At 49.2% G+C, this 13,824-nt stretch overlaps 5 protein-coding genes across 5 annotated transcripts; 3 read left to right on the top strand and 2 right to left on the bottom strand.

Annotated features, from left to right (window-relative positions):
• Positions 1-1,143: 1,143 nt before the first annotated feature.
• Positions 1,144-2,658, bottom strand: LDX57_004840 (alpha-L-arabinofuranosidase B; the record flags this gene model as incomplete). The annotated part of the gene is made up of 1 exon (XM_046086516.1): positions 1,144-2,658. One exon carries the CDS (start codon positions 2,656-2,658, stop codon positions 1,144-1,146), a length of 1,515 nt encoding a protein of 504 aa, XP_045942481.1.
• A 1,903-nt stretch (positions 2,659-4,561) lies between these two features.
• LDX57_004839 (uncharacterized protein) lies at positions 4,562-6,446 on the bottom strand (the record flags this gene model as incomplete). Its single annotated transcript, XM_046086515.1, has 1 exon — positions 4,562-6,446. Exon 1 carries the CDS (start codon positions 6,296-6,298, stop codon positions 4,562-4,564), a length of 1,737 nt encoding a protein of 578 aa, XP_045942480.1. The 5' UTR covers positions 6,299-6,446.
• Positions 6,447-6,615: 169 nt separating this feature from the next.
• LDX57_004838 (uncharacterized protein) lies at positions 6,616-7,830 on the top strand (the record flags this gene model as incomplete). The annotated part of the gene is made up of 1 exon (XM_046086514.1): positions 6,616-7,830. The coding sequence occupies one exon, from the start codon at positions 6,616-6,618 to the stop codon at positions 7,828-7,830; it is 1,215 nt and encodes a 404-aa protein (XP_045942479.1).
• Positions 7,831-11,176: 3,346 nt separating this feature from the next.
• Positions 11,177-12,017, top strand: LDX57_004837 (DJ-1/PfpI family protein; the record flags this gene model as incomplete). Its single annotated transcript, XM_046086513.1, has 2 exons — positions 11,177-11,225; positions 11,311-12,017. 2 exons carry the CDS (start codon positions 11,177-11,179, stop codon positions 12,015-12,017), a joined length of 756 nt encoding a protein of 251 aa, XP_045942478.1.
• A 1,077-nt stretch (positions 12,018-13,094) lies between these two features.
• On the top strand, positions 13,095-13,779 carry LDX57_004836 (uncharacterized protein; the record flags this gene model as incomplete). Its single annotated transcript, XM_046086512.1, has 2 exons — positions 13,095-13,340; positions 13,399-13,779. The coding sequence occupies 2 exons, from the start codon at positions 13,095-13,097 to the stop codon at positions 13,777-13,779; spliced, it is 627 nt and encodes a 208-aa protein (XP_045942477.1).
• Between the last annotated feature and the right edge of the window lie 45 nt (positions 13,780-13,824).

The raw sequence follows: 13,824 nt of genomic DNA, 5'->3' as shown, positions 1-13,824 counted from the left end.
CTGATGAATCGGAAGACTCAATATGCCTATCTCCGTGTTCAATTGATTACGGAAAGCAATCCGTGGGATTAATGGCAAATGGTATACCTTCAAGGAGCGTAGGAACCTCATATTTTCTTACAACGCGGATGAACAGAAGTCCTGTCGGCCCATCAGAGCAAGGTTCATCGGGATTCGACGGGCCGGTTTCAAACCTGTCTGTACACACGGCACAGACCCTGACAGGGGGTGGGAGTAATTAGTAACATAGCTGCCCAAGGCTGGTCAGAGGCACAATTTTAAGATAGGGCAATCCCTAGATTCACTTGCGCTTCCGTGGTACATAATTTATTTTATTAATCGGTAGCCAATAGTTACATATTGGTGCAGTTCCCAATATATCTCTGCTGAGCCCATATTAATAACTCAGATAGATATCTTCTAGGTCCAGGTTCTACGTTACGAGCCTAGCCTATTGGGAAATTGTATCACCTGTTTTGGGAATTGGGATCAATAGACATTGATACTCCGTCAGAACCCTGGTTTGAGATGCAGTTCACACCGCATAGCATACAGTTGAAATACCAACTAACAACGCAATCGCAATCAGGAGTGATGATAAATAGGCGGAAATAGCCCATTGTGCATGCATTTGATAGTACCAAAGCCCGCCCATACTCTGATCAGGCCGCAGCCAGATTGCTCCCTCCGGGCCGATCCGTCGGCAATCAGTACACGCACCAGCTCGCTCATGCCACGATCCGATCCTCGGCCCGTTCTCTTCTCGCTTTCTCCCTCCTTTTCCCCTCACAGCTCCTTATGACATGATGTCGGACAACCGAATTCGTTTCTGCTTAATGGAGCGCCGCACTAAGCATATAAACTTTGTGGAATTGAATATAGGTGGCACAGTGTGTCTAATCCAAATACCAGGTGCAAGATAGGGGAAAGTATATGCGAGCACTGGATAAAAAAATGGATAGATGCTCATAACGGTGCCTATCCTTTCACTAACAAGGACAAATCTTCTACAGCCAAACCTGAACTAGGTCTTCGAAGTCCTCTTAATCACCAGCTAGGACTCCCTAACCACCATCGCCTAAAAAGAGCAAACCAGATAGGGACAGTTGCTTCCAAACCGATGCTTCGAAGATGAACAAACATTCAAGCGAAGCCGGTACTAATCACCCAGCTCACGTCATCGTTGAATGAGCCAGTAGCATCGAAAGTGTGGACGCCGCCGTTGCTTGCGGCATAAAGCACGTTGTTGTAATGCCGGAGATAGCGGGTCGGGTAGTTCCATGATCGAATAGAGCTTCCTTGGCTATTCAGGCTTGTCTGTGGGCAGAACGTCGCATCTTCGTGGAACTGCTTTGTGCCGTCGTTTGCACTGAGCTGGAGCTCGAAGTTATAGTGCCGGATAAAGCTGCCGGGGGTATCTTTAGACTCAAATGAGAAGCAGGCGCTGTTGGCCAGGCCGGAGCGGACAGTCCAGCTGGCCTGTTGCTTGAGAGTAGTACTGCTGGAGGAGGTGACGACCTGCGTGTTAATGGTCGAGCCGGTGTGTGCGAGGTAACGCGTCGTACAGCAGGATGTGGTGGCTCGCAGCGAGATCGAGGAGCCCACCGTGAGCGCCGTGCCGCTTGTCAGTGGCGCGACCGTATATTTAGCAGCGACGATGTTGGCCTGGACCGAGCTCTCGGTGGCATCGGACGGATAGCCGGATGTCATCACGCCCTCGTAAAACGTGCCTTGGGCGCTGACGCTGTTATCGCCACCGATACCAAGAATGATGGCACCCTCTTTGCTCATAGGGTTGTAGCCAGATGCGCTTGGCCGCACACCACTGTAGTACGTCGATAGCGAGCCGGACGCAGCATTGGCGCCCCGGATAGCCCACTGGTTTGGCTTCCCCTTCAAGACCGTGGTGAGGAATCGGTAGGAGAGAGACGGGTCGCCAGCGTTGTAGCCACTGCTGAGGCCGGAGAAGAGACCGTTCTCGAGATCCGCCATGAGCCAAGGGCCACTACCAGCGCCAGTCCCCCAGGCAGAATTGTCGCCGAAGTAGATGGCCTCCATGTGGCCATTGCCTGTATCGAGACTGTTGGTCTCGGCATTACCATAATCGAAGCAGCAGCCACCGTTGTAATGGGTTCCATCCAGGACGGCGTACATGCCCTCTGGCTCGTCACCGATTGCCGTTCCACTGGCTGCGTTGTTGCGATAGCCGGTGCCGGGCGAGACAAAGACGCCGTACGCCTTCTGACCGTTTAGCGTGACCGGGGCGCCAATTGCGCTGGCCAGGTTGTCATAACCATTGGCTTCGGGGCCTTGGAAGCCGCCGGGCGGAGCTTGAGTGAGATGATTCCCGCGGCCGGACTGGTCATATATAATGGTGATAAGGCAGGTGGTGCCGGCACAGAATGAGTCCTGCGCGACGGCATTCGCGACACCCCCAGCAGAGAGCGGTGCGATGTTGGTTGTGGCACCGTCAGAGCCGCGCTTCACTTGGTAGAGCGAACCGCTGTACGCACTATACAGGGCCCGAGTTGTGCTGTGCGCAGCGATGCAGGGCGTGCCACCCGAGGAGTAGATATCGCAAGGACCAGCGGCAACGACCGAGCCCGTGCCAAAGAGGCCTAGAGTGAGCACGACAGCATGTTCAACTCGTCGTAACATGTTTGGTTACTTCCACTGGCTCCAGATCAAATTAGAGGCGAAGTATTTGGAAGGCAAAGTAGTACAATATCTACCCTGGAAGATTCTCTAGGTCGGCGTATTGGATAATGGGTATGGCCTTGCCTTTTATGTCACTCCAGCCGTAATTCACCATGTCCGTACTTAGGTCAACAATGCCACGCGCTTCTCCCGTGGGGTGAATTTCCCTCCAATGAATATGTGGTGCTTATGGTAGACGAAGCAGCCCGCCAGTTCTCCGAGTGGAGAAAATCCATCGTGGTGCTTCAGAAAGCTTCGTAACGCTTCTTGATCCTATGGAATCGCGACTCGAACTCGGCAGCACTAGCGGAATTGGCTGTATAACTTTCATGCTGTATGCGAGTACACCCTAGCTGCTCTCGCATTATCACCTCGGCGGAATGTGTTGTTCCACCTCTGATGCTGGTGACAGTAAGCTTCACATGCGTCTCAAGGCCCTCTCTAGACATCCGATTGACGGGGACTACGAGTCCGTCTCTAAAGGCACCCCGCACGACGCCATGTTGAAGAGTCAAGAGGCGGAATCCATTCTACAAATGTAGAACCCAACAAGCCAGCTGTGCCGCCGGAAATTTTCCATCTTTACTCGGCACGGGACATATAAGCGACGGGAACTAACGGCGTGCGTACTAGCTGAGGAATGAAGGGACCCGATCATTGGCACTAGATGCAGACAAGCCCTGGACAACGTAGGATTGTGGCGCCAGAGTGCTCTGCTAGTGTAACTGCATACATGGTATTCGCAGGAACTCCGGGCGCATGAGAGCCTGACGATTCTAAGGATGCGGGGCCCCGGACTAAGCGGCAACAGTGTAGAACTGATCTTACTACTCTGAGTCGATTACTAGGCCCTTGGGGGACAATTTGGCATGGGGACAAGTCCGTGTCACCCGAGGTCATGCCAGGGAGTATGAAATTTCGAAATGAAAAGGTTGCATCTCCACTCTACGTTGTTGCTACATTGTATTCGATATAGTATAATTATTTCTAAACGAGTATTTGGTTTGGAGACAATTACTACTAATCTTTTCAACATTTTGAAAATTTATTCGCAACTCAAGGCTGGGTCTTTAAGGGGATAGATAGACTTTAATTTTTGAGATTGTGGAATTTACCCAAGGAATAGACAGAGACTATCTATCTTGAAAAAGAAAAAGATAGCAAAAACATACAACAGCCGGGATTCGCTGGTAGTCACCCACCCAACTACTAACCGGCCGGCGTGTGGCTTGAACGCGGCCAGAAGCCAGGTGGGTGACGTCCGGGTGAGAATAGGGTGAGCGCCGCTTTAGCGTCGCGCGACTCGGGTGATTAGGGTGAGTGCGCAATAGACAGGGTGAGAACAGGGTGAGAGCGGGTGATTCTCTTGTATTGAATTCCATGTTGATTTGAGCTTTGTATATGAATTATGACAGGATTGGGGTACATAGAATCTGGCGTAAGATACTGTAAAAATACCAAAATCACAAATGGCTACGCTAATGTACGCTAATAAGTCTCCATGTTGCTGGTATGAACAAGGTCGACAGGCGGGGTCAGGGCGGATTCAGGGCGTTCAGAGGAAGGACTGAAGTGCCCGAAGGTTATGGGATAACAGAAACTGATGCATGCTAAGGATCCCATGCTATATTAAGTAATTGAGTTGAGAATGATAATGGTCTATGGATTGATATTTCTTGCTTATCGTATGTTGAATATGTTCAATAATTGTAATCCTTCAAGTTTTTCTCTGTTCACAATAATCCTGCATCCTTCAAGCTGACACTGGAATTATAGTATCAGACTTCATTATTCGTCTGGATCCGAGACATCCCAAGGAGCAATCAAACAGTCCGTGGTACGGTTTGTGGTGGAGTAGTTACCATCAATGAATTATTGGCGAACCCTCCTGGAAATGCTTGAGGAACTTGCCCTTAACAGCTCGCCCATCTTCTCCAACAACAATAGGCCACAATACCCGAGCAGCCCCATCTTCAAATCCAATCGGACAACCACCCTGAGGTTGACAGTCCGGGGCCGCACTCATATATCCCGGGTCAACTGTATTCATCGCCACACGGCACGACTCCCATGCAGCCCCAGCCTCGGTCTCCGTTATCATGTTGATGGCAGCTTTGGACATATTCGTATGTACATGGTATCCGGCCTTACTGCGCGAATCAGAAACGTCTTCGAAAATACCCTCACGCGAAGAGACATTGACTATGTAGCCCTGTGCTCGGTCTCGATGGCACCAGAATTGATTATCTGGAGGTGAGCCCATATATGGGAGGAGTTCCCGGCATAATATTAGAGGAACGAATGCGTTGACGGAATGTGCGCTGATGAGATCCTCGTAGGGGATTTCGTTTAGAGATTGGATCCAGGAGGATTTGCCTGGATCCTCAGCGTTGTTCGTGTGTAAACTCTTTGATATGATTTTGTCTTCCGGCTTGCTGGAGTCATTTTCGATTCTTAGCTTCTTGGTATCATCTTCGATGCTCGGGATCCAGGATGCATGCATCCCCCCTCGGATCATTGGTCTATATCCGTCTCCAGGCTGTCCTGCGATCAATGCTTGAGTACGTGGATCATCTCTCAACTGCTCCTCGCGAGATATCGCCCTAGCTTCCGCTCTCAGGGGATCTGTCAAAGTTTGGGCGGCATTGTTGATCAAGATGTTCAGGGTGCGTTCTGATTTTCTCCTTCCTAGATCATTACCCCACGAGCGCAGAAGTTCCTTGACTATATGAACGAGCCGAAATGCGTCTCTGGCAGTCCGAAAATCAGCCCCAATGATTTTGAGCCTTGACTGCCATGTTTGGAAGTCGCTTTCTTGGGCATATCGACTCGCTGCATCGGCAGGGTATCGCGAAGAAACAATGACATGGGCACCGCATCGAAGTAATCTCAGAGCTGTGTGGTATCCCAGGTTGATTCGGCCCCCGGTGACAAGTGCGAGTTTCCCGGAAAGCCTTAGGTTCGGCGGCAGCGATTGATTTGACGAGCTCAAGTTAAAGTCTCCGCAATCATTACAAAGCGAAGGATACATATCATGAGTACCGACGCTGGAGCGCAGCCGGTAACACATATAGCATCGCGGTTTAGCTGGTGTCATTCCAGCCCTTTGTTTCAGGCGTGCCTCGGCTTCTTCGTGGAAGTCATTGCGCATGACACTATTCATGCCCCGGTGAGATCTCACTGCATTGACCACATCGTTGAAAGAGCTCCTCTGCGTAATATGAGACACGGATGACCTCGACTCGAGATATTGCAATACTTTGAGGGTCGCGTCAAGCTCGTGGGTCTGTGGTATTGCCCATGACACATGTCCATGCCAGTGGGAATCAAGTCCATTCCAGTATGCAGTGATGCTTTCAATGATTGCTTCGCATCGAGCCCATCGCAGTGCCGGAGGCACCTCTTTGTACGGTGTGATATGCCAGGCGACAGCATCAAGTAACGACGCAGAGGGTTTTCGTTTGGGTAAAACTATCACTAGTCGGCTGGGCGTACGGCGTTCTTTGCATCTGATTTGGTCTAATTTAAGTTGTTCGGCGAGAGCTGCGGCATGCTTGATCTCGAACTGTACGTTCGGAAGAAACTCGGGAAGCTCGTCCATCTTGGTGGCTGGCCGAGATTTGAAAAGAAGAAACGCGTTCAATACGGCTGATAGCAAAGAAAGAAACTTGTGACAGTGGCGACCGATCAATTTAAATTCCCCGCCGAGGGGCTACTTCAGCGTAGATCTTCATAGAAGCAAACATTTGCCCATGTAATTGGCTCCATCGAACTAGTGTATGACTCAAGAAGAAACTCGCCCCCAAATCAGTGGGGTGCGAGGCTGGGTTTTTCGGATTGGCATATTTTAAGGAGGCTCTGCCACGTATCATTCAAATTTGAACCTTTCTTTTCGTCAACTTGAAAAGAACTTGGGAAATGCCGAAATTCAACGATATAGTCACCGGCTTGGCAAAACTGCCGGTTGAAATAGCACATCAGATTATCGGTGACTTACTCGTCTATGATGTCCTCAAGCTGATCTGGTACGACGATCCGACCGTGGTGGAGGCCATAAAATCACATCCCCATTACAAAATAATGTTTGGGGACAACGAGACGAACATTTTGCAAACGCAGAACTTTATCAAGTCTTTAATCAGTCTGCATGCGCAGTTGGACTTTTTTGCTCAACTTGATGGATCGCTTTACCGACCTCGCGGAGGGCCTCTCGCAAGTAATGCTCAGGCGATAACATTCGATGGTCTACGTCGTTGGACCGCCAGTGACATGGCCAGAGACATTAAAAGCCCGGTCAAGGCACTTTTATTGGAGCAGTTCCTAACGACACCACTAGATCGCTATGTCGATCGTTCGGTTTACCCAAACGGCGTGCCTAACCCTCGCCTCTGCGAAACGGTGGAAGAGCTAGAGGGATGTATTGCGGCCGTTAAGCATGCAAAGATGGGGATGGTACAGCGATCCACTGACCAACTTTACTTTGCCGGGACTATGTTGGAAAAGAATCCTGATTTGCTGAAGCGTACTTTGGACCCGGAACAGAAACGACGGGCAAACATTGCACATGTTGTGGATCGAATGCGAAAGACAGCCAATATAATCAAGAGTCGTAATTGGAGGTCCTTTACGCCAGTCGAGCACTTTCGCTACAATTTTTTCCCAGTGATCCCGTTTGATTCGGCATTGGTAGAACTGCTTCGCAATCTGGAGAAACATGGACTTTTCTCGGGCAAAGAAAGCCGACTGCTGAGTGACAATGAGCAAGGTTCCCAAAGTTCCCAAACCTTGCGCTCACACTTCATCAAGGATCAGGTTGATATTTTAATGGAAGGAATGCCTTTCTATTTCACGGATGTGCCTTTCTTTCCAACGCAAGGCATCAAAACCGCCAATCCCCCTGTCACTGACGACAAAGGGGACGTCTTTCGAACGAAAAACACATCCTCGTCGGAGGACAACGATGACGCGTATTTCGCTGTTCATAATGTTTTGCCATCTCTTTGTTATGAGAGACGGGCCTACACTTGTCCTCTTGAGCCCTGTGACGACAGGGAAGAAAGATGGCTGACATCTTTTGTTGATGTTTACCGATATTTGGAGAATTTGGAGAAGGTCAAGTCAAAGACGGCTTGAGAAAGTAGTTTGTACCAGATTATCTGGATGTCATATTTGTTTTCGCCTTGGCTGAAGATTTGGCACAATTGCGACCCGGATACTTGAGGGTAGAAAAGACTTGAAGAAAGAAGATCGCGCTTCCTTTGATCTCTTACAGTTAGTTCGGGGGCAAATGGAGATGCATGAGCAAGTTCTTCCAAATAGAAGTTACGAGAGAAGTTTCTCTTTATGTAAAGACATGTCTCGGGACTGTTGCAATGTTCTTTGACCTGTACTATGCCGTGACGGTGATGACCATTACTAGTCCCAGTCGGTAGTTATCGGTTATTACCCTGGAATAGCCCAGTTTAAACAGCAGGACGGTGTTTCCCTAGACATTATTATGTGGTTCTAAAATACAATTATTTACCATCTTGACACTAGTACATTACATAGTTGGCATTATAATTCTAGGACCTAGCTTACTCGGTTCAAAAAATTCATATTCTCTTCCCTTTGTATACACCCCTGTACTGACAGCATTATATCCTTTCTTGCCGACTCTTGATGTCAAGTCACTCTTCCATTGCTCGCCACGCATCAATTGCCCTAATGCCCTTTCAATTCTATACTCCGGATTCCACTCCAGTTCCCTGACAGCCTGATTTAAATCATAGTCTTTGTCTATTCTCGCCAGATACTTCCACCCCTTCTCCTCAAAGACAGTATCAATATCAAAAAATAAACCCCTTAGCGCCTCGGCAGGGTTCTTATCCAGAACATCCAGAGTTTGCACGCTTTTGTCGAATGGAGGAGAAGCGCTTATAAAATATTTCCCTCATCGAATATCCTTAGCTTTTTTCATCCCGCAACCTAGTGCTCTAATAATATTTTTAATATCGTATTTACGGTAAGCGAGCTCTAAAACCCTCGGATTCTCATCGCTCATGGACGCACGACGGTCTTTATGATGATCTTCCTCCGGGAAAAAACGGCGATTCCGGAGAACTAAAACGGGAATTCTATTTTATTTTTACATCACTGCGCACATTTCCTCGCACGCAACTTTTACCACACTAGTAGTGGCGGACAAAGAGGGTCGCCAGGTCAGTCTCGCCAGGTCGCCAGGTATAGTAAACTAATAGTATTATATGGTAGTTACTGGTAATAAAATATCGCCAGGTTACAATATAACAATATATAGACTGCTTAATCACCTGATTAGGTCTTGGTTAATATTCCGCTCACTATTTCAAAACATGTTTATGGTTTGATGTTGAGCGGCCGATAATAGAGAATTATGATTTGAGACTAAGAGTAACAACTAGAATTATGTGGAGTGGCTGGGTTAACGCCATCGCTGCAGCGTACGTCCAGCTACCATTGGGAAGAGTTTAGGGGTAGCTCTCGGCAGAAATCCAGAGAACTTCTAGCTGAGGACTTGGGAGTAGGCCATATTAATATAATAGGCTTGGCCGGGGGATTTAAAGGAAGAACGGGTTAATATAATTAAATAGTGAATTATTAAAAATAAAAACATACAACAGCCGGGATTCGCTGGTGGTCACCCACCCAACTACTAACCGGCCGGCGTGTGGCTTAAGTACGGCTGAGCGGACGGGAAGCCCTGTTCTCCACACCCTGTGGTCGTATGTACATGTTTTATTTAGAGTAGGAGACATATCGTGCCACTAGCTAAAAATCTCCTATAACAAGGTTATCGTTCATTCAGAAGGAAAGAAGCATCAGATAGTACGTATATAGAACGTTTACCCGCCGCTTTAGGCCTCTCTACCTGGTGACGTTATATCTTTGATATCAGGTCATAGCGAGTAAAGGTAAGCGCAGCGTACTTCAAATCTATTGGTCTTCTATATCAGCAGTAGTTTTGAGTCTCGAAAATCAAATATCAGGTATTCCATTGCGGCAAGCTCCTAGACAATTCAACATTAACTATCTATGAAGGAGCATATAATTCGGGATCTGGCGGTGATTCCTTTTGCTCCGTGGGCCCGAAGTAAAAGAAAATTGCACATCCCAAACGCAGATATATTCCAAGCAGAGTGCCGAGAACTACCCACGAAGCGTGTTCAAAACTCACAGGAAGGTTTAGAAGGCGTTGATTGTGCAAGCAAACCCATGTTCAACGGACTGTCATGCCGAGCTGCTGGTGGACTCTGACGCTGCAGTTGCTCCTCCATACTCTTGACGCGTCGCTCTAAATCTGCAACATAAGCACTAGCGAAACGTTACCACTAGTTAGTCCCCTAAAAGGTACAGGAGAAATTAAAGGCACGGCATAAGGAGCAGATTGGTCGCTGTCCGTCGCACTTTCTTTGCTTCCGCCGGCATGTGGTGCAAGCCTGAAAGTGTCAGCCCGGTGGTTTGATATGGATTCTTGCTTCAGGCGTACCTCGGCGCGACGGACCGTCCCAACTCGCGAATACTGCGACCCGGCCCTCTAGCTATATCCAGGTCATTCTGAAAACATTAAGGATGATGAAGGGCTAGACTGTGATGAATTGAGAAGGTTGGATGGTGAATGGTGATGGAGCCACATTCTCACCCGACGGCCGAGGATGGATCCATCGATAGCTGGCTAAATGGTTAAAATCCGTCATTGATAACTGGAATTAGGAAGCAACTGTATGGGAGAACATGACCTTAGATGAAACTCTTGCTGGGTTCAGATGATCGGTCGCATTGAATGCAAAGAGATGGAAAATCCGCGACCTTTCCTCCAGCGCTAGCCTAATCGAGTCATGAGTCTGCCTTGGGGCCTTGTCCCCTGCTGCTGCCTGGATGCCTGGATGCCTCAATAAATTCAAGCCTGAGGCTCGCATCTACCTTCCATGCCACCGTTCAGTTTCGCTTTGTTTTTCTCCTGCTATCTCTCATTTCTTGGCTTCTTTCGAAGGGTAAAAATAAACTAGGCACTCTTTAATTACGCTTGAGATACGGATAATAAAATGGCAGCAACTGCTCTCGATCGGCGTATCGCCGTAGTATATTTTCCAACGTTGTGAGCAGTCAAGACCGAACCTACTCAGATACCCCATACGTAAAGTCTCTCGGCTTACACTTTCCAACGTGAACTACCTCATCCATTGGTGATTATTTGAAACAGACTCAAATCAGCTCAAAAGCAGTACATTTTCGCCCGTTGATTCAGCATCCCTGGCCGGAGAATCCTGGCGTCATCGGAGTTCTTGGCAGGGATTGAGAAGTTATAGGAAGACGGAGAATGGCTGATCGACTATGTTACTTGCTTACGAACGTTTATCGGGCTGTGTTTACTGTGCTGACAGGTATAAAGATGGGCAAGGTGCCATGGGCAAGATTGATTTCCAAATCCTCAATCGAACATAATCTGTGAAGAGGCGCCATGAAGCTCCCCAACGTTAGTTACCTGAGAGCTGGTCTCTTGGGTCTCTGTATGCCTTCGCTCGTTATGAGTCTTGGATCGAGTCAGTCACTCTCGAATTGACGCAGGAACAGTTACTGATCGATAGCGCCTAGGTTCAGCACCCACCGCCAGCCCAACTCCCCTACCCGAGGCCCCGAAAACACCGCCCCAAAAGTACGGAATGCTACTCTTCCAAGCCTTCGAACTCATGGATGTCTTCGGTCCACTGGAGGTCCTCCAGCGCCTCACGTCCTCCCACAAAGTTGACTTGTTCCTGCTCTCCGAAACCCTCGATCCAGTAACTACACGACCGGGAGCCAGCGCAATGAACGCCCACAACTCCACCGGCTTCCCCGAGATCATCCCAACGCACACCCTCGACAAGGCGCCGGATATGGACGTCCTCATCGTCCCCGGCGGACTGGGAACCCGGTCCCCGAACATGACTCGCACGATCGAGTTCATCGCCGAGACGTACCCCAAGGTGAAGTACTTGATCACCATCTGCACGGGGTCCCGACTAGCCGCGCAGTCTGGGGTTCTTGACGGGAAGCGCGCCACGACCAACAAGGCCTCGTGGAACAATACGGTGGCGCTTGGTCCAAAGGTGGATTGGGTGCCACGCGCGCGGTGGACCGTTGACGGCAATATTTGGACGTCGTCTGGGATATCCGCGGGGGTGGATGCGACTTTGGCGTTTTTTGAGTGGGCATACGGGGAGGCGACTTCTACTACAGTTGCTAATCTGATGGAGTACGAGAGACATACTGATCCGGATTGGGATCCGTTTGCGGATATCTTTGAGGTTCCTGGTCGGTGAATGTGCTCCAGGGCAGCGGATTCAATATTTCCGTGGGAACGTCTTGAGAGTGGAACACATATACATATGGTGTATGTAGACTAACATGTGCAAGAAGAATGAACAGGAGTTTTAGAGGCAGAAACTTGCAGTTTGCAGGTCATTGTCGTATATTGAGTCCAACAAGAGAATATCATTCAACACACACCAATTGAAAGTATCCCAAGTAGGAATACCTACAACTGACCAGCACAAGCCATTGTGTGAACACAGGTTTCGAAAACAATTACTAGGTTTATGAAATGAAGGCATAGCACTAGGCTATCACTAATCACAAGCCAATCGATGAGTAGTCACGCCTTGTCCCTTTGACGACGCTTGCTGAAGAAGTATTTAGGCTGCATTCTGTTGCCTGATGTCAGCAGGTCTCTTCATACAGACAATAGCCTGTGGGGCTCTTTAGCCAGGAGGTTTACCACTATAGAAATAAGCACTAGCAGAGAGTATGACCGTGGCTGCAATTTTCGCGGGGTATCATGTATATCCCAGCCTCGCTTCTGCAGAGACTACTCAAAAACACATGTCGACAAGAAAGGTGACTCACATCATGATTGAGTGCCAAGTAGATTGGTGCAATGCAACGGTAATCTCACTGACAGCAGTAACTTGATGGGTTAGGTGGAATTCCGATCAAGATAATCACCGACAATGCCTGTGTAGATCTAGTAGATCCGCATTTCCTATTTCCCTTAGAACTTGGTCAAGTTGCTGCAGCCTGCACACTGCACAGAGTTAAATCATCTGATAAAATGTTACCCTCGTCCGGCCATGTCCGGAAGGCCCCATTGCCCTGTCGATCTTCCATTCACCAGGCACGTTCTAGCCGAAGGTTGAGGAACGGCCCCCACAGCTAGCGGGAGACGATGCCTAGTCTAGCGTCAACTTTGCCCGACTGGGTAAGAGTACCAGGGGCGAACATTGGGGATCGAAAAATTCAGATCTGAACCAGGTGGACATGGAAAGGTATAAAGACAGTGTTGCGGCCAGGTTCATGGTTGGGATCAGTACCAACCCGCCTAATCCTGATTGACCCTCAGAATGATCTCTACCATCTTCACTACTTTCTCCGTCCTCGGAGCTGCCTACGCCTCGTCGGTGCAGCCTGTCGTGGCCAAAGGCGGATGCTACAACATCAACTCCTACTACCCGTACACCGGCACCACGGGGTACTTCATGGCGGTGGTTGATGGATGCGTCAACACCACGGCCACCGACAAGGCCTGCAGCATGGAAGGCTTCCGCGACACGACCATCTCGCTCTCCAGCGATGACAAGAGTGGACATGTAGGCTCCACTCGCAGTGACTATCTATCTCCCCCAAACTGACCAGTATCTACATCAGATCGGAATCGGATACGTCGGCGACCAAGCAATCGTCCCTCTGATGTGCAGTAGAGCCTCTCCCTCGGTGATTGATGCCTGCGTTTCCGTCAACAACGGCTGCGAATTCCAGTCGACGAACGTCAGCTCCTCGACGGGACTGTTCAGCTGGGGATTGTCGGCCGAGGAGAGCATTACCGTGGACTTCTACCACCACGTGGTGGACGGCGAGCAGCAGGACGGGCTCTTCGTTGGCGCTGAGAATGTCACTTCCTGGGCTATTAAGCACTATCCCGCGGATTCGCACTCGAGAGTTCCCTACTGGTTGCTGCGATGGCTGGGAAAGAGCGAGGAGTTGAAGGAGGGAGAGTTCAAGACCTTCCTCAAGGTTGACTATTTCTGAACAAGTTTGTATGCCAAAGTCGAAGGCGAGGAATTTCAAGAGTCA

The sequence above is a fragment of the Aspergillus melleus genome (assembly GCF_016097325.1).
Source record: "Aspergillus melleus strain CBS 546.65 chromosome Unknown contig2, whole genome shotgun sequence".
Taxonomy (NCBI): Eukaryota; Fungi; Ascomycota; class Eurotiomycetes; order Eurotiales; family Aspergillaceae; genus Aspergillus; species Aspergillus melleus.
Note: the sequence above shows the minus strand (reverse complement) of the source record. Positions and strands in the feature narration are given on the sequence as shown.